This window comes from Salvelinus alpinus, chromosome 24 (assembly GCF_045679555.1).
Source record: "Salvelinus alpinus chromosome 24, SLU_Salpinus.1, whole genome shotgun sequence".
Lineage (NCBI taxonomy): Eukaryota > Metazoa > Chordata > Actinopteri > Salmoniformes > Salmonidae > Salvelinus > Salvelinus alpinus.
The window spans coordinates 4,475,726-4,501,259 of record NC_092109.1 but is presented as its reverse complement, the minus strand read 5'-3'; the positions used below and the strand labels follow the sequence as shown (position 1 = coordinate 4,501,259).

The window sequence follows — 25,534 nt, the reverse complement described above, 5'->3', positions numbered from 1 at the left end:
TATTGTTCACTTTGTATATTAAGAACATAGGAAACACTGTTAAATCTTGTAGCATTCTTCTCTATGCAGATGACACAGTTTTGTATTCCTGTGCCACCTCAGTGTAGCAGGCCATTTGTGTACTTCAGCATGACTTTGATTCAATTCAGAAATCACATACAGATCTTAAATTAGTGTTAAATACAAGTAAAACCAAGCTCATGCTGTTCCCTAGGTCACAGAATGTTGACCCTGAGGACCTGCATATTTACACTACAAATGGAGCCCAAATTGAGCTTGTTTCTCAGTATAAGTACCTGGGTGTCTGGATTGATGACATGTTATCCTTCGTAACGCATATAAAAAAATCTGACTAAGATAAAAAAAAATTATAGCGAAATAAATTATGCCTTAGTATTAAAAATAGGAGAAAGATTGTTAGAGCAACGCTTCTCCCTGTATTGGATTTTGGTGATATTGTTTACATGCATGCGGCAACCTCCGTTTTCAAACCCTTGGACGCAGTCTACCATTCCGAAATACGTTTTATCACAGGGGACAATTTTAGGACTCATCGTAGTCTGTAAAAAATGTGGGAAGGATCTTTCTGTAAGAAGAGAGCTGCATTCTCTTATTTATTTACCAAGCAATCTTACAGGAACTCCCTCCGTATGAAACTTCATTAATTAAGATAAGAATAATAAGTTACCAAACCCGTTCACAGGAATGGATAACACTAGAGATCCCTTCAGTCTCCACAGATTTAGGAAAATCTGCGTTTAGTTTCTTTGCCCTAAATTTGTGGAACAATATGCAGAGTTCACTGCAGTTAGATGTACTGCTGCCACTCAGGCAGTTCAAATTATTGATTGAGGACCTCTATGTAGTTGAATGTGATTGCTTTTATTAAATGTTTATTTTTGTTAATTTTGTGCTGAATTATATTGTTTTATACATGTATATTTTCATATTCTGTTTTTATTGTAATGTGTACAGGGCTCTCTAATCTCATTGTGACTCAGTTTAAATAATGGTTAAATATAAAAAATATAGTGACTGGGCAGTAGTGCCACAAAGAGGGACATAGGCAAATTACAGGCCCTTAAATGTACACAAATAGCTAACATCAATGACATACATACATGTCAATCTCTCCTGGTTTAAGGTCGGGGAAAGATTGACTTCATCACGACTTAGTGAGAGGTATTGTCATGTTGAAAGCACTGAGCTGTCTGTGCACACAGCTCCGACACCCATGCATACCCCACAAGACATACCATCAGGGGTCTCTTCACTGTCCAAGTCCACAACACTCTGGGAAACGCACAGTACTACACAGAGCAATGACTACATGGAACTATTCCACATCAAGCAAGTCATTCAATCAGTAAAATCAGAAAGAAAACTAAACTAAACCTTATGGAACAAAGCGCACTGAAGAGACATGCTAGCACATGCCCTCTATACACACACACACTGTAATATTGTTGTATGGTGGTATGTAAGCAATGAGACACGAGGGGTGTGGTATATGGCCAATATGCCACGTCTAAGGGCTGTTCTTAAGCACGACGCATCGTGGAGTGCCTGGACGCAGCCCATAGCTGTGGTATATTGGCCATATAACACAACTCCCCCCCCCCCCTGAGGTGTTTTGTCATACCCGTGGTATATGGTCCGATATGCCACAGCTGTCAGCCAATCAGCATTCAGGGCTCGAACCACCCAGTTTATAATACATTTTGTTGTTGAAATGTTATATGATGTACAATATTTTACAAAAAATGTGTGCCTTAATGTGTTTGGACCCAAGGAAGAGTAGCTAATGGGGATCCCTAATAAACACAGTACAAATGTCACAACTCATTTCAATGCACTGCTATCAAGGCAGGCAAATCAAATGGTGTAGACTTTACTGTGAAATAGTTGCTTTACGAGCCCTTCCCAATGATGCAGAGATATGCAAATGTTTTTACTGACGGCTTTTCACATTTGAACTCTTCAACCCGTAGACTGTTATTTGGTGACGTACCATTGTCTAGATTAATACGTTACAAGAATCTGTAGGCTAAACTAGAAAAAGTAGATGAGATGAGCGTCATTGACATTGCTTTTTGTGTGCAACTTTGTAGCAATTCACACCTTTCACCACCAGAGGTCAGCATAGTCTTACTATTTATAGAGTTACTATTTAGTGTGAGTGCATTTAGTATCTAGGAATGGGTGTCCGTGCCTGTGCAAGTCTGGCAGCGGGTGGTGCTGGCGGCGAACAGTGTGATGCGGAGATCGAGGATTTGGAGTAGCAACAGCTGTGCTGGAATGCGATCAATATGGTTGATAGTGCTGATGATATGGGTGGGGAGGACCTGAATGGTCTGTAGTGGAAAGTAATAGGAAAATGAGATCACGATGCTACTGAAAGCAGTGGCGCTTCTAGTGCAGGGTGTGAAGGAAGGGAACGAATAATGATGTGTTGGAGTGGAAAGTTGTGAAGGTGTTTGATGTGACCACAGGGACGCAGCTACACCCTATCCGATTAACCAATGGCCTTTAACTTCACCTCTTTTTTCAAAAAACTAACCTGGTTCATTGGAAATGGTAGAATGCTAATATTCTGTGCTAGCCATGCTCTGCATGGGAAGAAGATCAAAAGCCGTGTCCCCAGAGCTTAGGGGAGCCATTTCTGGGGACACACTACGTCCATAGATGATATTAAAGAACGTGAAGGGAGGCAGAGTGATTGAGGCCAAAAGGTTGATCAGTAGGAAAGAGGGTCAAAGAAATGAAAGCTTATCAGTACTGCTGAGGTTGGAGAAGGTTTTGCTTGTAAAAGTACAGGATGTTAGTTTGACTGAGAATTGCAGTGTTTTAAATGACAAAGATTGGGACATGTATCTGTTCAGGGTAAAGAAAATAAAAGATGTGCCAAGTGTGGAGGGGAACATGATTATGGTTACTATAGGAACAATGTGAAGGCAAAGTGTTGTAATTGTGGGGGGGAACACAATGCAGCATTTGGTGGGATGCCAGGGGAGGAGGAGCGTTTGTTAGAGGTACAGAATTTAGGCAAACCGTAAATGATTGCACACACCTGCAGAGTAGATGGCGGCATGCACCTTAAACGTTTGTTTGCGGACCGCCATTGTACCCGAAGAAGTATCTAGACTGGTAGCCACATTCTCATGACGGACACCCCTGCTGCTTTTACACCGTACTGAGAAAGGATGAGGAGATATGAAAAGGTGAAGACGCTTCCTCGTTTACAAGCCACTGATAACAACCAAAGATTTGTCAATTTTCTGTTTAATAACCTTATTTGGTGAGGTGTTAACAAACACACAGGCATTTGCAAATGTTAGGCACTTTACATACAGGGATCGTCGTTCTGCGGCATGTCCATTGCACCAGACACTGAAGGGCGGCCTGTCCCTGTCTAGTCTGTATATTCTGTCATTGTTACGTGAGATGTGAAGCTCCTCTAGGCTACTGCTCACAATTGATCAACTTCATTAATACTTATAACAGTCGTTTCAGAGGATCATATCACCGTTTTGTTTATAGAGTTTTGATTGTTGCTAATGGGATATTTCCACAATGAAGACTGTTTCCTTGACGCTGTGCCACTTCATTTTCTCTACATTGCTCCCAGCGTTGGCCAATTTCAGTTCTAGCCAATGAGTTTCAGCCCTTCACATTTGAGCGACAGCTAGCAAGAGGCCTGCCCAGCGTTAGGTTGCAGGGCGGGCCCAACGGCTCAGAGAGAGAGAGAGAGAGCAATGACATGGTGCACATATCTGCACATACGGTATGTGACGTAGTACGCAATTTTCTGGGACCACTTTTCGCTCACGACTGCCACTTTCAGAACTACTGGCTTAAAAGTATACAAAAGTACCAGAGAATCTCTTTAAGAGTAAAGGTTTAGGCCAAATGGTTCAAATCATTGCATTTGAAAAGCGCTGTCCTCGCCAGCATGACCAGATAGTCACGTCCACCCCAGTCCCACATCTCTCGAGCTGCTGTCCTGTTGTAGCCGACCTCAAGACTGCGTCTGAAAGAGGGTACGTCTAAAATGTATTCTATTTCTTTGTGTACTATAGGGAATAGGGTGCCATTTCTGACGCATTTTCCACATTCATTGATTTTTGGTGCTCAGTGTTCTAATCTTAAAACCCCGAATGAATCAGATGACTCATACACACGTTACTAGGCTACTGTCTGTGCATCAATAGGCCTATCCTCTTGCGACACTTTCGCAAGCCACAGGAAAGTACAACTCACTATCTGGTTATGAAGTAAAGAGCTTACTGTAATTGTAACCCCTTACACTCTATAGAGCTAATTTAAAATGTTTCTTACGGAAGAAATATGTAAAGCGTATGCATAACCATGGTAGCAATTAAAAGGGAACAGTTTGGAGATTATCGGAAAATGATTAGACTAAAGGTGAGGACGCGACAGTTCACCTGACACAAGCCCGAATCCAAACATTACACTGTTGTTTTTATGTGCATTTTACATTTACTGTACTTTCGCTGCATTTGTTGACGATGAAACCTGAAAATCCGATGGATACATTCAGTAACATAGGAACTGTGCACACTTTCGAGAATATTCCTAAGTCATTTCAATTCACTTTTAAGACTCAAAGAAGTTACTGTTGTTGTTTTTGCAATTCAAAAAATGGTGCATTATAAATCCAAATCTGGTTCAGGTGGGCATAATTTGAAAGCTTGTTCTATTGCCAACATGACTAGCTAAATTATAAAATATGATCACACAGTGTTAGGCTTTCACAAGGCAATTCAAAGAAGCAGATCGTAATTTTGGTGCGCAAAGAATGGAATCAAGAGGTCATTCGGATGCAAGGTCCTCTGCAATCTTTCTTCATAATACAACAAACATAATCATCAAAGCGGTATTTACATAGAGTCCTCATAATTTACAGCATTTCCCTCACTCAGACAACAAAAAAATAACTAAATTGCCAAACGGTGGGAGGGATGGGGGCAACTCAAACAGGAAGTACCAGAACAAAAACTCAAACAGGACTGTTTCGCTAGCACAGACTGGAAGCCTATAGGGATGAGGTCAGAGATCTGGTAAGGGGTGCCAGGACAACAACCTCTCCCTCAACTTCAGCAAGACAAAGGACTTGATTGTGGACTACAGGAAACAAAGGGGTGAGTACGCCCCCATCCACATCAATGGCGCTGTAGTGGAGCGGATCGAGAGCTTCAAGTTCCTTGGTGTTTACATCACTAAGGAATAGCATGGTCCTCACAGTTGTGAAGAGGGCCCATCAGCGCCTCTTCCCCCCTCAGGAGGCAGAAAAGATTTGGCATGGGCCCTCAGATCCTCCTACTAACTCTCTTGCACTATGCACACACACTGGACTCTACTCACACACTACATACGCCCATACACACACATGAATACTGACACCACACACACATTTACACTCACCACATACGCTGCTGCTACTGTGTCTTATCTATCTTGTTGCCTAGTCACTTTACCCCTACCTACACTGAACGTTCCATACATTAGGAACACCTTCCTTATATTGAGTTGCACCCCCTTTTGCCCTCAGAATAGCCTCCAATGCTTCCCACAGTTCAATTTTTCTGGACCCCAGGAAGAGTATCTGCTGGGTTGGTTAATGGGGATCCATAATAAATACAGCTGTGTCAAGTCGGCTGGCTGTCCTTTGGGTGGTGGACCATTCTTGATACACATGGGGAAACTGTTGAGTGTGAAAGACCCAGCAGCGTTGCAGTTCTTGATACACTCAAACCGGTGTGCCTGGCGCCTACTACCATACCCTGTTCAAAGGCAAAATCATATATCTTGCCCATTCACCCTCTGAATGGCCCTTCTTCACAATCCATGTCTCAATTGTCTCAATGCTTAAAAATCCTTCTTTAACCTGTCACCTCCCCTTCATCTACACTGATTGAAGTGGATTTAACAAGTGACATCAAGAAGGGCTCATAGCGTTCACCTGGATTAACCTGGTCATTCTATGTCATGGAAAGAGCAGGTATTCCTAATGCTTTGTACACTCAGTGTATATGTACAAAGCTACCTCAATTACCTTGTACCCCTGCACATCGACCTGGTACTGGTACACCCTGCATAAATCCATGTTACTTTTACTCATTATTCGTTATTCAGTGTGTATTTATTCCTCATGTCACTGTTTCATTTTTTTTTTTAATGAATTTTTTATCTTTATCTTAACTTGTTGGAATCCATAATTAAGCGGGACCCATAAGTAACCATTTCACTGTTAGTCTACACCTGTTGTATGAAAAAAGTATGAAAATGTATGCACTCACTACTGCACGTCGCTCTGGATAAGGGCGTCTGCTAAAAGACTCAAATGTAAACGTTTACGAAGCACGTGACAAATACAATTTGATTTGGATTTGTACTTCTTGTCGAGCGTAGCGGGTCAAGTTCAGAACCGCTGTCAGTCAAAACCCATACAGCGCTGTGAAGTGGAGACCCAGAGCTCTGATGTCATGTATAGCAAGTTACTGTACAGCCTCTGCGTTCCAATTTAGGCACTTATCAGTGTCCAAATACTCACTTGTCAACCGGTATACGGGTACGAGTGTAAAGGGTTAACCCCTAACAGATGGCACACAAATTTGTTTGTCAGTTCTCATTAAATATTGTCACTTGTTCGCTCTGGCCTGGCCACTTAGTAGCTCGGGTGCCTGCTTCAGCCAACTCCTTTGTAATTGTCATGTCAAGTACGGTAAAAGCAGAGACCGACTGGCCCTCTAGTGACTATGGTCTAGTGACCCTTCCAGGTTTCGTGGTGTAACTGTTCGTATGAGGGCAGTCCATAATAACACTCTGTGATGAAGAGATGGACGGTGTTGAGAAATGACCGACCCCTGAAACATTCACAGGAGCACAAACATGGCAACTGAAACAGGACTGTGAAATCCATGGACCTGTTCCAATACTTACAAAATGCACCCTTTCAACCTCTTTTACTAAATATTCACAGATCCGACCTGACTGTTGATGGAAGCTATATGGTGGAACGTCTTCTACCCATCCAGTAAGGTCAGTGATTACTTTGCGGAAGGGAGGGTGGAAGGGGAATGGTTGAAGTATTGGGTCATGGCCCGTGTCGTATCATAGCAGACCCAGAGGTGAGAGGGGGTTTAAGGCAGGTGAGTTGTGTTTCTATTCCTCCTGCCTCTACATACACAGTAGAGGACTGTTCGTTCACACACCACAAACACGGTAGGACATAGAACAAATCAGGGCCCATGGACTTTTTCCTCATATTTACAAAAGCAGATATTGTCTTACGATTTCCATTTCAATAGAAAAATCTTTGCGGTGTACACGTAGGGAAGGTTGACTTAGCTATTGGGTCAGTGTTTCAGTTTCAGTTTACCATACATAAAGGAATGCGTCCCAATCTCTCTTCATTCTAAATACAATAAACTGCATAGGCTTGTTTGGCAAATCTATAGGAAATAATGGTCAGAATAAATACATTGTCGTCGTCGGTTCCTCCTACAGGTCAAAACAGGAGTGTGTCACACCCACTTAATATAAGCAGGATGCAGATCTGACAGACGCGCATGCACACACACACACACGGTGTAGTCGGCAGGAAACGTGTCACAATAATAATAAATGTATGTCATCATCCCCAGGGTGCAACATACTGGATGTTGCAGATAGAAATGCCACAACTAGAGCTGACATGATTCTTCACTCTACATTTCAGAGAGGCATGTCTGTTCGACATCATCTTTTTTTTTATCTGGGCGTTCTGCAATGTGGCTCATGAGTCACCTGAAGTTCTCCCTCAACAGGTAGCCCCTCGTCCAGACAGTGACTGCGGGTTGAGAGGGACATTTTAGTCCCAGAGTCTGGTTTGGGAATCCTGCACTCATTCCTGAAACTGGTTGAGTGAGCACTGTAGAGGTTTGGCCAGTCAGTCATTAAATGACTGACTCCACTTGATAAGGTGTGGTATGATATACTACAGTACCCATAATACTCTGTGTCCCGTCTCGTTATCAATACACGAGGGTCTGAAATCTGAATCTTTTTTTTCTCCATTGTTGTGGTTTTCTCCCTGGACCTTAAGAACAGTTTGTCCGGTAAATTCACTTTAACGACGTATAGTCTGTTAGACCAGTCTATTCCAACTGTGCTGTCATAGCAACATGTTACACCACTCCGTTCGAACTGTATCGCCATAGCAATGCGCTACACCAGTTCATCCAGTAGTGTGCCCAGGCTGTGGTGATGTTCAGGTGGTCCAGTGATGGGCTTGTTACACATGGGACACACACAGCGCACCTCCAGCCACTTCACCAGGCAACTGCAGGGGCAAACAACAATTCAGTGATAACATATATGCACGCATATATACACACACAAATATGCACGTACAGATACACACGCACACACAGACACACACACATCTGACACATAAACTCCATCTGCTTGGTGTGAGGTGAGGTGACACTTGCCTCCGGTGAAAGGCGTGTTGGCATGGCAACACTCCTAGCTCATCTTTCACTCTGAAGTCCTCCAAGCACACGGCGCATGTCTGCTGTGATGGAGAGAAGTAGAGGGAGAGCAATAGAGAGAGAAACCAGGGGAGAGAGAGAAGGTGGTTGGAGAGTGTAAAAAGAGTCTGCACTAAACAGAAGCATAATGGAAAGAAAAATAACAAACGTACCCCGTGTAGATTCAGTTTCTTTGTATCCCCTTTGAATACCACCTGTGAAAAAGCATCAGTGATTACCGCTAGAGTTGTGGGACAAACATGGAAATGAAACAGGTTTCCTATTCACAAGATGAAGGGGTGTTTAAAAAGATCATTGGAACGTTTTTGCTCTCAACACTAGGGGGCCGGAGACACTGTGAGGATTGATGTGGGGCGGTCTTCATTGCAGTTACAGTATATTTCTGTCACGTATTCCTGAGATTTTAAACAACTCTCCAGGCATTGTGCTTCTGATTATGTGGACAGCACGACTGCAAAAAAAGGTGACCTGGAAGGCACCCTGAGTTTGTATGCAAACGTGTCATGAAGCAATTGTGTTATATGTGCAGTGTGTTGAATATGACTGACTTATAGATGACTGACTTGAGGAACGTGACTTTTTTGTGGTGTTGTGACGCGACTTACCGCTTTGTATCCAAACCTCTCTCGCTGAGCCTGGTGCCTCAGTTTACTGGGAGGGAAGAGAGCAGAAAGAGAGGCGAGACTTTTAGTATCAATTGAGTAAGAAGACAGGCAGACAGAGGGACAGACAGTGGTTTCATCAATGAACCTGTCTGTAATCACCCTAGAGGTACATAAGATGAAACGATTGGCCCTAGTCAAAATTGTATTTTTACTTTTGAAATGCACTGATCGCCAAATAATAATTCTGTGTAAAAATGACCATATACGGTAGCATGTTTTCATCAAACAGATGTAGTAAAGGGACTCGTGCCCGCTGTGCCCACTCAGTTTCAATGGGCATAATGCCTCTCCTTTCCTCTCCTCTCTGCCACTTTGAAAGGACCACATTGTGGAGCAAAGAGGGTCATACCCTGGACACAGTGCGATGTTGTTCACACTGAACACAATCTCACTTCATTAAGGCTCAATAACTCTTCAGACCCAGAGCAGTCTCCAGTTACCACTGTGTTATATCCTCTTTGTCACAACACAGATGAAAACAATAGACATTCATCCTTCTATTCATGTCTTAAAATGTGCATGTGTGTGTGTTTTGTTTGTGTGAGTGTGTGTGAATGTGCATTTGTCTACTGTGTGTGTTTGTATACGTGTGTGTAGGTCCCTATAAAATCAGTTTTATTTTTTGCCTGATTCCGTTTAGTTTTTCCCCAAATTCTGTTTTCTCCATTTAGTTATTTCAGGTTTTCATTTTCCAGTTTTTCTTTGGTTTTCGCTCTCAAAATCGCACTTTTTAAAATAGACCATCCAATTTAGTTGTTTTGTGAGTCTACAACAATGCTTAAACCACATCAGGAGACCACTTTTTGAGGTCTGGGATAAATAGAGAAATTTAGATTTTTGTGTGTAGTTACCCTTTAATTGCAGTGTGCAACTAGCAAGAGGCTGTTGTCTATTTTTTTTGTATTGGTAGAGTTTGCAAAACAAATACCCACTGGATTGATGCAAATAATAATGTTATAATTCTGCCAGGTAAGCATAGGTTACTTTGTAGTTAACATTTGATTGAGAAGGTTTTTGGGAAAGGCACATTTCTATCGACCAGAAGACTTTTCATTAGCATCATTGCTAAAGGCTACACAATGTGGTAGACACGCGCACCGCACATTCACAGACCAGAGCAATTCTCGTTGACTCTTCAGAAAGTTGCAGGAAATACGAATCACTATTTATAGTCTTATGATAAACTTGGGCAAATTAATAAATGTTCAATACATTTGGTTGATTCCCTACTAAGTTCAATACATTTTTGAAAATTGTTGAATTCCGTTTTAATGTCTGGATTCCGTGATCCCGTCCGCGTTCTCTGCATCTCGGATTTTATAGGGCCCTATGTGTGGGAGATTCAGGATAGGAGGAGGACCCTACGTTTACTTCCAACTGTGGGGCTGCTGCCTGAGGCCTTAAATAGACTCAGGGACAAACCAGGCTGATAATCATCTGTTGCTGATTGTTTGAGTTGGGAAATACTTAAGGACAGAGGAAACAGAGGGACGGGTGAGGAGTCCCCCATGACAACAATAGCCTGGACCTGATTCTAAAGAGCTTTTTAGAGAAGCCTTAGTCACAGTAACAGTAATAACAGTCACACACACACACACACACACACTCATGCAAACACATTGCTGACGTTTCAATCTACACTGAACAAAAATATAAACGCAACATGTAACAATTTCTAAGACTTTACTGAGTTACAGTTCATTTAAGGAAATCTATGGATTTCACATGACTGGGAATACAGATTTTGTTGGTCACAGATACCTTTAAAAACAGGTAGTGGCATGGATCATAAAACCAGTCCGTATCTGGTGTGACCACCATTTGACTCATGCAGCGCGACACATCTCCTCTGCATAGCGTTGATCAGGCTGTTGATTGTGGCCTGTGGAATGTTGTCACACTCCTCTTCAATGGCTGTGCGAAGTTGCTGGATATTGGCTGGAACTGGAACATGCTGTCGTACATGTGGATCAAGAGCATCCCAAACATGCTCAATGGGTGACCTGTCTGATGAGTATACAGGCCATGGAAGAACTGGGACATTTTCAGCTTCCAGGAATTGTGTACAGATCCTTGCGACATGGGGCCGTGCATTATCATGCTGAAACATGAGGGGTTGGCGGTAGATGAATGGCACGACAATGGGCCTCAGGGTCTCGTCACGGTATCTCTGTGCATTCAAATTGTCATCGATACAATGCAATTGTGCTCGTTGTCCGTAGCTTATGCCTGCCCATACCATAACCCCACCACCACCATGGGGCACTCCGTTCACAACTTTGACATCAGCAAACCGCTCGCCCACACAACGCCATACACACTATCTGCCATCTGCCTGGTACAGTTGAAACCCGGATTCATCCACGAAGAGTACACTTCTCCAGTGTGCCAATGGCTATCGAAGGTGAGCATTTACCCACTGAAGTCGGTTACAACGCCGAACTGCAGTCAGGTCAAGACCCTGGTGAGGATGACGAGCATGCAAATGAGCTTCCCTGAGACGGTTTCTGACAGTTTGTGCAGAAATTATTTGATTGTGCAAACCTACAGTTTCATCAGCTGTCCGGGTGGCTGGTCTCAGACAATCCTGCAGTGAAGAAGCCTGATGTGGTCTGAGGTTGTGAAGCTGATTAGATGTACTGCCAAATTCTCTAAAACAACATTGGAAGTGGCTTATGGTAGAGAACTGAACAATAAATTATCTGGCAACAGCTCTGGGGGATATTCCTGCAGTCAGCATGCCAATTGCACGCTACCTCAATACTTGAGGCATCTGTGGCATTGTGATGTGTGACAAAACTGCACATTTTAGAGTGGACTATTATTGTCCCCAGCACAAGGTGCACCTGTGTAATGATCATGCTGTTTAATCAGTTTCTTGATATGCCACACCTGTCAGGTGGATGGATTTGATAACAAAATGATACCACGGCAAGAAAAGTAGGCATATTAGCCAAAGTCACAGAATGGCACTTGATCCAGAATGAGAAACTCAGCGACTGCTCTATTCAATCACTGGGGATCTTTTGAGGTCAATATCATCATGTTTGAAATGTTTTACGTCAGTATTTTTTGATCGTTAGTATGTATGCTTCAATGCATACTGCATGCTTTAATTAACCAATTATACAATCATGTTATCAATTTGAATTTGTCTTTACCAATCTAACTACATAACAACATAATGATTATAATGTATTTGAATGGTAAATCTCTATTGATAAACTGGTAAAATCAAGATGTACCCTAGGCCTAATTCCACCTCAAAAAGCACAAGAAAGAGTATTTTGACACCCACCGTCTATATTGTTCTGAAATAATTTCTGTAGTAAGAAACTGATAAGATTATCATTCCTGAAACATTATTTTGTTTAAATATAATTTGATCTCTTATAAATTAAGCTAATTGTTTGCACCCCAATTTGGCAATTTTAATTTATAAGATTCATATATCAAAAGTGTTGGAAAAACTTGTCAATAATCAACTGACTTGCTTTCTTGATGTCTATAGTATTCTCTCGGGTATGCAAACCAGTTTCCGCTCAGGATAAGGATGGGTCACTGCAACCTTAAAGATCCTCAATGATGTCACCATTGCCCTTGATTATAAGCAATATTGTGCTGCTATTTTTATTGACTTGGCCAAAGCTTTTGATACGGTAGACCATTCCATTCTTGTGGGCCGGGCTAAGGAGGATTGGTGTCTCTGAGGGGTCTTCGTGCTGGTTTGCTAATTACCTCTCTCAAAGAATGCAGTGTATAAAGTCAGAAAATCAGCTGTCTCAGCCATTGCCTGTCAGCAAGGGAGTAACCAAAGGCTCGATCCTAGGCCCCACGCTCTTCTCAATTTACATCAACAACATAGCTCAGGCAGTAGGTAGCTCTCTCACCATTTATATGCAGATGATACAGTCTTATACTCAGCTGGCCCCTCCTTGGATTTTGTGTTAAATGCTCTACAACAAAGCTTTCTTAGTGTTCAACAAGATTTCTCTAATCTTAACCTTGTTCTGAAAACCTCCAAAACAAAGGTCATATGGTTTGGTAAGAAGAATGCCCCTCTTCCCACAGGTGTTATTACTACCTCTGAGGGTTTAGAACTTGAGGTAGTCACCTCATACAAGTACTTGGGAGTATGGCTAGACGGTATCAAATTGCAGGCTAAAGTTAAATCTAGACTTGGTTTCCTCTATCATAATCGCTCCTCTTTCACTCCAGCTGCCAAACTAACCCTGATTCAGATGACCATCCTACCCATGCTAGATTACGGCGACATAATTTATAGATCGGCAGGTAAGGGTTCTCTCGAGCGGCTAGATGTTCTTTACCGCTCTTTACCATTCGGCCACCAATGCTCCTTATAGGACACATCCCTGCACTCTATACTGCTCTGTAAACTGGTAATCTCTGCATACCCGTCGCAAGACCCACTGGTTGATGCTTATTTTTAAAACCCTCTTAGGCCTCCTCCCCCCTATCTGAGATATCTACTGCAGCCCTCATCCTCCTTCTGCCAGTCACATAAAGGTTCCCAAAGTACACACATCCCTGGGTCGCTCCTCTTTTCAGTTCGCTGTAGCTAGTGACTGGAACGAGCTGCAACAAACACTCAAACTGGACAGTTTTATCTCAATCTCTTCATTCAGACTCAATCATGGACACTCTTACTGACAGTTGTGGCTGCTTTGCATGATGTATTGTTGTCTCTACCTTCTTGCCCTTTGTGCTGTTGTCTGTGCCCAATAATGTTTGTACCATGTTTTGTCCTGCTACCATGTTGTGTTGCTACCATGTTGTTGTTATGTTGTGTTGCTACCATGCTGTGTTGTCATGTGTTGCTGCCTTGCTATGTTGTTGTCTTTATGTAGTGTTGTGTTGTCTCTCTTGTTGTGATGTGTGTTTTGTCCTATATTTATATTGTACAGTCGTGGCCAAAAGTTTTGAGAATGACACAAATATGAATTTTTACAAAGTCTGCTGCCTCAGTTTGTATGATGGCAATTTGCATATACTCCAGAATGTTATGAAGAGTGATCAGATGAATTGCAATTAATTGCAAAGTCCCTCTTTGCCATGCAAATGAACTAAATCCCCCCCAAAAAATTCCACTGCATTTCAGCTCTGCCACAAAAGGACCAGCTGACAACATGTCAGTGATTCAATCATTAACACAGGTGGAGTGTTGACGAGGACAAGGCTGGAGATCACTCTGTCATGCTGATTGAGTTTGAGTAACAGAATCTTACTGGTGCTTGGAATCTTTGTTCTTCCTCTGTCAACGATGGTTACCTGCAAGGAAACACGTGCCATCATCATTGCTTTTCACAAAAAGGGCTTCACAGGCAAGGATATTGCTGCCAGTAAGATTGCACCTAAATCAACCATTTATCGAATCATCTTCAAGGAGAGCGGTTCAATTGTTGTGAAGAAGGCTTCAGGGCGCCCAAGAAAGTCCAGCAAGCGCCAGGACCGTCTCCTAAAGTTGATTCAGCTGCGGGATCGGGGCACCACCAGTACAGAGCTTGCTCAGGAATGGCAGCAGACAGGTGAGTGCATCTGCACGCACAGTGCGGCGAAGACTTTTGGAGGATGGCCTGGTGTCAAGAAGGGAAGCAAAGAAGCCACTTCTCTCCAGGATAAACATCAGGGACAGACTGATATTCTGCAAAAAGTACAGGGATTGGACTGCTGAGGACTGGGGTAAAGTCATTTTCTCTGATGAATCCCTTTTTCCGATTGTTTGGGGCATCCGGAAAAAAGCTTGTCCGAAGAAGACAAGGTGAGCGCTACCATCAAAGCATCCTGAGACCATTCATGTGTGGGGTTGCTTCTCAGCCAAGGGAGTGGGCTCACTCACAATTTTGCCTAAGAACACAGCCATGAATAAAGAATGGTACCAACACATCCCCCGAGAGCAACTTCTCCCAACCATCCAGGAACAGTTTGGTGACGAACAATGCCTTTTCCAGCATGATGGAGCACCTTGCCATAAGGCAAAAGTGATAACTAAGTGGCTCGGGGAACAAACCATGGCCAAGAAACTCACCAGACCTTAATCCCATTGAGAACTTGTGGTCAATCCTCAAGAGGCGGGTGGACAAACAAAAACCCACATATTCTGACAAACTCCAAGCATTGATTATGCAAGAATGGGCTGTCATCAGTCAGGATGTGGCCCAGACGTTAATTGACAGCATGCCAGGGCGGATTGCAGAGGTCTTGAAAAAGAAGGGTCAACACTGCAAATATTGACTCTTTGCATCAACTTCATGTTATTGTCAATAAAAGCCTTTGACACTTATGAAATGCTTGTAATTATACTTTAGTTTTCCATAGTAACATCTGACAAAAATATCTAAAGACACTGAAGAAGCAAACTTTGTGGAAATTAATATTTGTGTCATTCTCAAAACTTTTGGCCACGACTGTATTTCTTTTTTATATTTAATCCCAGGTCCCCGTCCCCGCAGGAGGCCTTTTGCTAGGCCATCATTGTAAATAAGAATTTGTTCCTAACTGACTTGCCTAGTTAAATAAAATTAATAAAAATATAGTGGTCCATAAATACAGTACCTAACATTCGATTTGGACCATCATTCCTCCTAACAATGAGTAAGACATGAGGAATCCAATAAAAGTATCAAAAGCCACCCACACCCAACGCCTATCCCACACCAACAACCAGTATACAGTATCAGTTCTCTATATCTGACAAGTATATGCAGCTGCTGCTTGGAGTATTGCTTCTTCATCCTTTGTACTGTAACGCATTCCATGTGAATCTGGTGTTGTTTTTTCCCCCTGTTCAGAGAAATTAGCCATTGAAGTCACTTGCGTTATTTACCATAAATGTGTATGCGCATGCATTGAGTTATTGTGCTTATTTTAACGGATTTCATGGGATTGATTTCCGTGTGGCATTTATTTCATTGCACTGATCAACAACATTTGCATAGAAGTGGCTTCTTTTATAAAAGTGTGCGCTGTCTCTTTAACCAGTAATGACTCATTCATGAGCCAAGATGCTGCCTGCCAGAGCCCTCAGCCTCAGTTCGCTGAGGGAGAGATGTGAAGGAGACCGATTAAGTGAATGAATAAAGTTTTTGGTGGCAATCAGCTTTGAAATCAACATATTTTGCGGTATGGTTTGCATATTATCACCAAAAAGTACTAGGGTAGTGAACTGATGTTAGTTTCAGATGTAAGCTTGCAAGGAAAGGGTCAGTGCAATCCTGGTTCCTTGGGACGTCCCTACCCTAAACCCTAACCTTAACGCTTACCCTAACTTAGCCCTTTTTAATTTAAACTTCAATGGGGTAGGTGACGTCCAAAGGACCGTGGATTTCACGGACTGCAAGGAAAGTTAGCCTACAAAGCTGGAAGTTATTGTCACGCCCTGACCTTAGAGATCCTTATTATTCTCTATGTTTGGTTAGGTCAGGGTGTGACTCGGGGGTGAAATTCTATGTTTTCTGTTTCTTTGTTTTTGGCCGAGTGTGATTCCCAATCAGAGGCAGCTGTCTATCGTTGTCTCTGATTGGGGATCATACTTAGGCAGCCCTTTTCCCACCATTAGGTTGTGGGATCTTGTTTTCTGTTTAGTTACTGTTGCCTGACAGAACTGTGCGTTTTCGATTTTGTTATTTTGTTTGAGTGTTTTTTAAATTAAAATCATGAACACTTTCCAAGCTGCGCCTTGGTCTACTTTTTTGACCACCAACGAGAGCCGCTACAGTTACCGGTGTCTTCTTGCATTGTAAAGTTATTCTAGCCTATATGGAAATTGTTTTGCGAACAGTAATTAACAGTTTCTACATTTCTACATGCCATGTCACATTATTCAAGTGTATTAACTTCTGTGCAGCACGAGTGGGGAGCTAAAAATGATGCAGCTCAGACTCCCAGTGCAGACTATCAATAAGTATGTAGAGTAGACACAGTGTGCTCCGTGGGGGACATCGGCTGACTCATAGACAGACTTGATCCGTGAGACACATTTGGCACAATTACTGAGAGTAACCACAATTCTAGTACCCAACCGTTTTTCACATTTTAGTATAAAAAAGGTATGGAAGTTTTGGTATACCGTGCAACACTAGCAGACAGACAGACAGACAGATAAATAGATGGAGGGATATGTTTACCTGATGAAGTAGCAGCAGAAGATGAGGCTGAGGACAAAGACGAAGACTCCGGTCCCGAAGATGACCATGTAGATGTTGAGAGGAAGGTCCTGGAACGCCACGGCAGACATGATCCCTAACCTCTAGCCCCCGACCTACTGTGACCTCTGATCTTTCCCCTCTGACAGTGAACCAGACACACACACCCTGGAGGGAGACACACACAAACATTCAATCATTTCAGAAAAGTGTGCATGTTAAGAATGTTGATTACAAAAAAAGAATGCAAGCATGCAAACAAACGCACGGCACTCACACCAGAATAACACAACACACACACACTAACACATTAACAGTAAGAAACTCAGCTCGTCTCTGTTGTGGGTGAGGGAGAAGAGAACAGGCGCTGACAAAGCAGGAAGTGATGCAGTCTGTGGCGAGACATACTGTAGCTCAGGTGCTATGAAGCTGGCAGGATATTGTAGACCCCAAATACTTGAAGTTACCAATAGACACTGATCTAATGGCAGTAATGTTAGGTGGGATTGGGGGAGGTGAGCTGATCCAAATCTGTGACTATGGTCTATATGGGCTTACTGATGCCCTAGTCTTCTGATTTACGACTGTACAGCATGAACGCCTGTACAGCATGAGTACAGAATAGCTGTATTTTCAGTACAACAACCTGCTCACATGCGTGAACACACGCATGCACACGGTACACACTGCCCTAGGTAATCCCTTGCCTACAGACGGTTTATATTCATAAACTCTATTGGTCAAGCAGCACGTGTTCAGTTTATTGGCTGAGAGAACAGAGATCACACTGCAGGTGTGTGTGTGCGCAGTGTGCGTGTGCTTGTGCGTGCACTCTGAAGGACAGATGTTGGTGTGGGTCACTGTTAGAAGAGCCACTGGATATGAGACTGTGATTTCCAAACACTTACTTCACTTTTTTCCCAAGATAATTTGAAGGCAAATGTACAAGTGTGTGTAATATAAAGGATAGAATCAATAAGTTTACTCTTGTCTGTTGTCTCAACTTACCATAAAACAGACTTGGATATCAAGAACTGTCTGCGCACAAAAGAGAAGTTGCGCACACTGCATACTTACAGTGACGTAAAGTCACCAAGGGACAATGACATACCATCACAGACGATCATATAATTTATTTTCAACGGAGGATATGTGTCGTCAAAATGTCCAATGTGTTAGTAATAGAAACGATTCTAAAAAGTGATGCGAGTAGACCTGGAGTTCTGAACGAAAATTGCGCATATCATACAGTAAAAAATAAAAAACTCACACAGCTCATAACTTGTTCTTGCAAAACCATCAAAACAATGCAATATCACACAGTGATGAAGTAAATCTATTGAAAAACAAGAAACGTGAACAGAAACAAATGTGTTATGCGTAAAATTCTTACCGTTATAACGAAGAAGGCTCACAGACTGCCCCTCGATGGTAGAACGTGTTTATTCTTCATAAACACCAGTGGTTCGTCGTGAATGGATGACGCTCACAGCTGGACTATACATTCTTCCTTCGGTAGGAATCTCTCTCTCTCAAATGTTGCCATGAGATATACTGTACATATGCGACTTAAAAAAAAAAGACAAAGAAAAAAGTTATGCAAAAGGAGTCGACCGTGGCTCGTACCTTACCACATCTGTAGGCAATTTTACTTCTGGAATCTACATCTGTTGTTATTTTCGTAACGCGAGAAGTCCTGCCTTGGTATTGTCATACACAACATTACCGTTACAGCTAATTCCGTGAGAGAGGCCTATTAATTTAAGGATCCGCCCCTTTCTTTTTCAATTTTCGCCTAAAATGACATACCCAAATATAGCTGCCTGTAGCTCAGGACCTGAAGCAAATATATGCATATTCTTGATACCATTTGAAAGGAAACACTTTGAAGTTTGTGGAAATGTGAAATGAATGTAGGAGAATATATCACATTCGATCTTGTAAAAGATAATACAAAGAAAAAAAACATGCGTTTTTTTTGTACCATCATCTTTGAAATGCAAAAGAAAGGCCAATATATGATTTAGGAATCCAGGTGCAATGTAGATTTTGGCCACTAAATGGCAGCAGTGTATGGCCAATGTTTTAGACTGATCCAATGAACCATTGCATTGCTGTTAAAAAAATTGTATCAAGACTGGCCAAATGTGCCTAATTGGTTTATGAATAACATTTCAAGTTCATAACTGTGCACTCTCCTCAAATAATACCATGGCATTATTTCACTGTAATAGCTATTGTAAATTGGACAGTGCAGTTAGATTAACAAGAATTTAAGCTTTCTGCTAATATCAGATATGTCTATGTCCTGGGAAATGTTCTTGTTACTTATGTAACGGATGTGAAATGGCTAGCTAGTTAGCGGTGGTGCGCGCTAATAGCCTTTCAATCGGTGACGTCACATGCTCTGAGACCTTGAAGTAGTGGTTCCCCTTGCTCTGCAAAGGCCGCGGCTTTTGGGGAGCGATGGGTAACGATGCTTCGTGGGTGACTGTTGTTGATGTGTGCAGAGGGTCCCTGGTTCGCGCCCGGGTCGGGGCGAGGGGACGGACTAAAGTTCTACTGTTACACTTACAACCTCATGCTAATCGCATTAACCTACATTAGCTCAAGCCACCAACCCTGTAGAGGTATAAAGTGGAAACAATTCATTTTTCCCCGCCTTCTCTTATCGAGCCAATTTGAGTTCAAAATAATTGTACCAAAATAAAAATAAATGTAAATGTATAAACATTATTTAAAGTGAAAGTGTAGTAATGCTAGTTAAAAAAAAAAGATAAACAAAATATATTGAATGTATGACAATATGAAGAATTCAAACCTATTAAAAATGGTTTTGAAATCATTCAGTTGAAATCATTCAGTTGATGTTTGCATATACACCTTACCTGTTGCAAATACACCTTATGGAACAGCAGGGACTGTAAAGAGACACACACACAGGTACAGGCACACATACAGTATACACATACAGGCACTAGCACACACACTCTACACATGTACATTGTAATATTGTTGCATAGTGGTATCATACATTTTGTGTTGTGGATATGTGGTGGTGTGACAGGGTTTGCTGTTTTATATTTTTTGTTTTGTGTGTAATATAAGTGTCTCAATGTGTTTGGACCCCAGGAAGAAGATAGCAGCTAATGGGGATCCCTACTAAAATATCAATTCAAATACAAATATGGTGTGTGGTCCTCCCACTACGACTCGGGAAACCATGCAGTTTATTAGGGTGCCGATGAAAGAAGTTATGATGTCCTTCACAGGGTGTGAAAGTGCCAGGTGTACGGTGTTTCCTCCGACACATTGGTGCGGCTGGCTTCCGGGTTAAGCGGGCATTGTGTCAAGAAGCACAATGCCCGCTCTCGACCTTCGCCTCTCCCGTCCTTACGGGAGTTGCAGCGATGAGACAAGACTGTAACTACCAATTGGATACCATGAAATTAGGGAGAAAAAGGGGTAAAAGTTAAAAATACAAAATCATTAAAACAAAATAACAAAAGAAAGTGCACGGTGATCAGCTTGATGCTGCTTTCCAATAAATATTGAGGGTCTCATGAGGATCGATGCTTGACTGCCGTTTGACAAATACAAATATTCTCGCTCTTATCCTTATCATGTAGATTAGTCAACTCGCACAACATACTCGCACAACTGTGTCTGTGAGCTGTTGGCTAGAACTCATGTGCGAAAACCAGACTAGGCACATTTGCTATTTAATGCAACCGTTTTTGTGACAAAACTATCGATAGAGGTGAAACTGTGATGGAAACATTGAACTTTAGATTTTTATTCGATACACGATACAAATATGGTGTGTGGTCCTCCCACTACTACTCGGGAAACTCTGCACGGCAAGCGGTACCGGTTCACCAAGTCTAGGTCCAAAAGGCTCCTTAACAGCTTCTACCCCCAAGCCATAAGACTGCTGAACAATTAATAAAATGACCACCCGGACTATTTACATTGACACCCCCCCCTCCCCCTTTGTTTTTACACTGCTCATACGCACTGTTTATTATCTATGCATAGTCACTTTACCTCTACCTACATGTACAAGTTACCTCGACTAACATGTACCCCCAAACATTGACTCGGTACTGGCACCCCATGCATAAAGCCTTGTTAATGTTATTTTATTGTGTTACTTTTTATGAAATTTTTTACTTTAGTTTATTTAGTAAATATTTACTTAAATCTATTTATTGAACTGCATTGTTGGTTAAGGGCTTGTAATTAAGCATTTACTAATCATTTGTTAAACCTGCACTGCATGACGTGTGTACACGGTTGTTGACCTGTGTACCGTGTACACATGACGTGTGTACACGGTACACAGGTTTAGAGACCTCTCTGGCAAGAATGGAGTATTTCTTCTAGAGTTGAATACGAGATCCCAAAAACCCCAGTTCTCATTCGTTGTCTCTCCCATAGGGCGGCTCACAATTGGCGCAAAGTCGTCCGGATTGGGGTTTTCCCGGGGTAGGTCGTCGTTGTAAATAAGAATTTGTTCTTAACTGATTTGCCATGTTAAATAAAAAAAATAAAAAAACGAATGGTGTCGCATCAACAAACGCTCTGAGACTTTGTAGCTGTGGTAATTAGTGACTACTCAACAAAGTTGGTACATTTGTGACTTTGGATTGAAGATAACTCAATCGCATTTGAGCAACAATAGCTAGGTTTCCATCCGATTGGCAACAGATTTTCATAAGAATATTTTTTCAAAAACGTGCATATTTTAGTTGTCGCTACTAACGTAGCATCTTCAGACGCTCTGAGATTTGTGGCTGTGTTATCTAGTGGAAACCCAGTGTACCAATTTTGATTTTGTAGCTGTGGATTTTCATGCACATTTTCCCACAAGTGGTGTTTCCTCCAAACTGACTTTTTGCAGAAAATAAATATGTGTGTGAAGACTGTATTGCACACGAAAGTTGTCATGTAAGTTGTCATGTACTGAAAACAAATCAAGTTCAATGTATTTCCATCGCAATTTCAACTCTACCGATAGTTTTGTCACAAAAACTGTTGAGTTAAATGAAAATGTGCCTACTCTGGTCTTGACACGTGCTCTAGCCAACAGTTGGCAGATAGAATGCGGGAATGCTGTGCGGGTAGGCTAGTCTACATAATCAGATTATTATGGATAAGAACGAGAATATTTTTAATCGTCAAACGGCAGTCAAGCATTGATCATCATGTCACCAGAATCAAACCCTCGATATTTATTGGAAAGGCGCAACAAGATCACCGTGCACTTTCACCACCCTGTGAACCTCATCATAAATGATTTCATCTGTAGTCTAATAAACTGCATGGTTTTTCCATTCGTAGTGGGGACGACAATCCCAGGTGAAGCAGTAGACAGATGCGCAGTGACGTCGGAGAAAACCCACTACAGGCTACCCCACCTCTGCACTCGAGTGTATCTTCTCTTGACGTAGATTCGGATTCTAGCTATGATTCCCAAGGGAGTGGATATTGTTTTAGGACTCAAGCGAGGGGGAAGAGGAAACCCTCAATGGACCAAGAGGGCTCAGCAGCACCGTGGACATGGACGAAGTGTAGTAGGGGAAAGAAGAACAGAGGAGCAGGGCCGCTATTGGACATGCAGTCAGAATGCTTCTTCATGTCCCATAAGCGCTTCATGTCAGCTGGCCTTGAGTGAAGGCTTGTCTTTCGAACCCCAATGCGTCATGTAATGACTTTGACTCAACAATACAGTTTCAAAATGTATTTCGTACGTTGAGACTTAGGGAGGTCTTCTGCTCCATTATTGATACGAGTCCAAATGTGGATGTGTCAAGTATGGGTGATAAGGGTGTTCAGGCTATGGGTGACACAATAGAGAATTGCATTTCCCACAGAATGAAAAACTCCTTTCAGGCCAAGTCCACCTTTTGTACGCCCAGACACAGATATCCGTCCCTCGAAGCATACTGCAGATTGCTGGAAAAAGAGGTCTCAGATTCTGAATAAGGGTACAGAGTCTACAATAATCTCCCTAGAGAACAGAGACAAGCATTGGATGCAAAAAAAAAAAGACTCCAGTTTGATAGCGCTTTATGCTGATAAGGGTGGAGCTGTAGTTTTGTTAAAACGATTATGTAAATGAGATCCGGGGACAATTTAACAACACCACTTTCTATCAGAATATGCAAGATCTGTAGCACACAGAATGACTAGGACGAACAAGCCGACGGGATCGTTACAAAAATATGACCCAGGATGACAGCCTTACGCCCAAACCACCCTGCCCCCCCTGACCAACGAGTGCCATGCTTCCTTCAATACTCCCCACTTACCAAACAGTTCAACCATATCATTAAAAAAACACTGCATTAAAAAAACACTGCCACCTCTTCCATACCCTCAAGAGCATCAGCCCAGTCTCAAACATACTAAAATTAGTATGATATCTTTCGTTTGGTATGGTTACATAAGACAGAAGGTTACTTAAGGCAAAAACAAAAGGAGGGTGGGTAGGCGTATAATGCGAACATCTAGCAACCCAATGGTTGCGTGTTCTAATCTCTTCACGGACAACTTTAGCATTTTAGCTAATTAGCAACTTTTCAACTACTTACTACTTTAACTAAAAGCACTGTATTTGTAACAAAACACTCACTAAACCCTAAACCTCAACTAAATCTTGTAATAAATAATGTGGAAATTGAGCAAGTTGAGATGACTAAACTGCTTGGAGCAACCCTAGATTGTAAACTGTCATGGTCAAAACATATTGATGCAGTAGTAGCTAAGATGGGGGGAAGTCTGTCTATAATAAAGCGATGCTCTGCCTTCTTAACAACACTATTAACAAGGCAGGTTCTACAGGCCCTAGTTTTGTCGCACATTGGCTACTGTTCAGTCGTGTGGTCAGGTGCCACAAAAGAGCTAATATTAGTAATATGCATGTCAATCTCTCCTGGCTGAAAGTGGAGGAGAGATTGACTTCATCACTACTTTTATTCATGAGAAGTATTGACATGTTGAATGCACCGTGCTGTCTGTCTAAACTACTGACACACATCTTGGACACCCATGCATACCCCACAAGACATGCCACAAGAGGTCTCTTCACAGTCCCAAAGTCCAGAACAGACTATGTGTCACGTTCGTTGATGGAATGAGGAGACCAAGGTGCAGCGTGGTAGGCGAACATCTTACTTTTATTAAAATGAACACCGAAAAACAACAAAATACAAAACGAACGTAAAGTTCTGCAGGCTACACAGCAACTATACAAAATCAAGATCCCACAAACTAAAGGTGGAAAAAAGGCTGCCTAAGTATGATCCCCAATCAGAGACAACGATAGACAGCTGCCTCTGACTGGGAATCATACCCGGCCAACAAAGAAATAGAAAAACTAGAATGCCCACACAAATCACACCCTAACCTAACCAAATAGAGAAATAAAAAGGTTCTCTAAGGTCAGGGCGTGACACTATGGGAGGCACACAGTACCACATAGAGCCATGACTACATGGAACTCTGTTCCACATCACGTAACAAGCAGTACAATTAGATGAAAAAAAACCAGATAAAAAAACACCTTATGGAACAGCGGACACTGTGAAACAACACAAAAATTGGCACAGTCACATGCATTCACACACACATACAATAACATACGCACTACACATACCTATGGATTTAGTACTGTAGATATGTGGTAGTGGTGGAGTAGGGGCCTTAGGGCACACAGTGTGTTGTGAAATCTGTGAATGTATTGTATTGTTTTAAAATTGTATAAACTGCCTTAATTTTGCTGGACCCCAGGAAGAGTAGCTAATGGGGATCCATAATAAATACAAATACAAAATATAGTTACTTTACCCTTCCCCTAACCCTTTAACGAACCCTTCCCCTAACCTTAACACTTTAACCTAACTCCTAACTTTAACCCCTAACCCCTAGCCTAGCTAACATTAACCAGGTAGCTAATGTTAGCGTTAGCCACCTAGCTAACATTAACAACAGCAAATTGAAATTTGTAACATATCATACATTTAGAAAATTCGTAACATATTGCACATTTTGAAAATTCAGAACTTATTTACTTTTGCAAATTTGTAACATATCATAATTATTATTTCTCACACAAGTTTATTGTTGCCGACACAAACTTCCCTTATTT

The 25,534-nt window shown here is 41.9% G+C and overlaps 1 protein-coding gene across 2 annotated transcripts; it reads right to left on the bottom strand.

Moving 5' to 3' along the window:
- Positions 1-3,265: 3,265 nt before the first annotated feature.
- Positions 3,266-19,118, bottom strand: LOC139551738 (RING finger protein 122-like). Of its 2 annotated transcripts, none has more exons than XM_071363046.1 (6): positions 18,776-19,118; positions 17,365-17,550; positions 9,161-9,206; positions 8,708-8,749; positions 8,496-8,578; positions 3,266-8,344 (listed from the first exon to the last, which is right to left on the bottom strand). In XM_071363046.1, the coding sequence occupies exons 2-6, from the start codon at positions 17,472-17,474 to the stop codon at positions 8,230-8,232; spliced, it is 396 nt and encodes a 131-aa protein (XP_071219147.1). In that variant the 5' UTR covers positions 17,475-17,550; positions 18,776-19,118; the 3' UTR covers positions 3,266-8,229. The 2 variants fall into 2 exon arrangements, with proteins under 2 accessions (XP_071219147.1, XP_071219148.1); XM_071363047.1 differs by having other exon boundaries at positions 8,496-8,575.
- Positions 19,119-25,534: the final 6,416 nt, after the last annotated feature.

Excerpts from the sequence above, each read along its gene's own strand:
- LOC139551738 (XM_071363046.1), bottom strand. The coding sequence starts at position 17,474 with ATGTCTGCCGTGGCGTTCCAGGACCTTCCTCTCAACATCTACATGGTC. Across the intron at positions 9,207-17,364 it reads TTCTGCTGCTACTTCATCAG|TAAACTGAGGCACCAGGCTC; the intron begins GTAAACATATCC and ends CTTCCCTCCCAG. Across the intron at positions 8,345-8,495 it reads CAACACGCCTTTCACCGGAG|TTGCCTGGTGAAGTGGCTGG; the intron begins GCAAGTGTCACC and ends TTGCCCCTGCAG.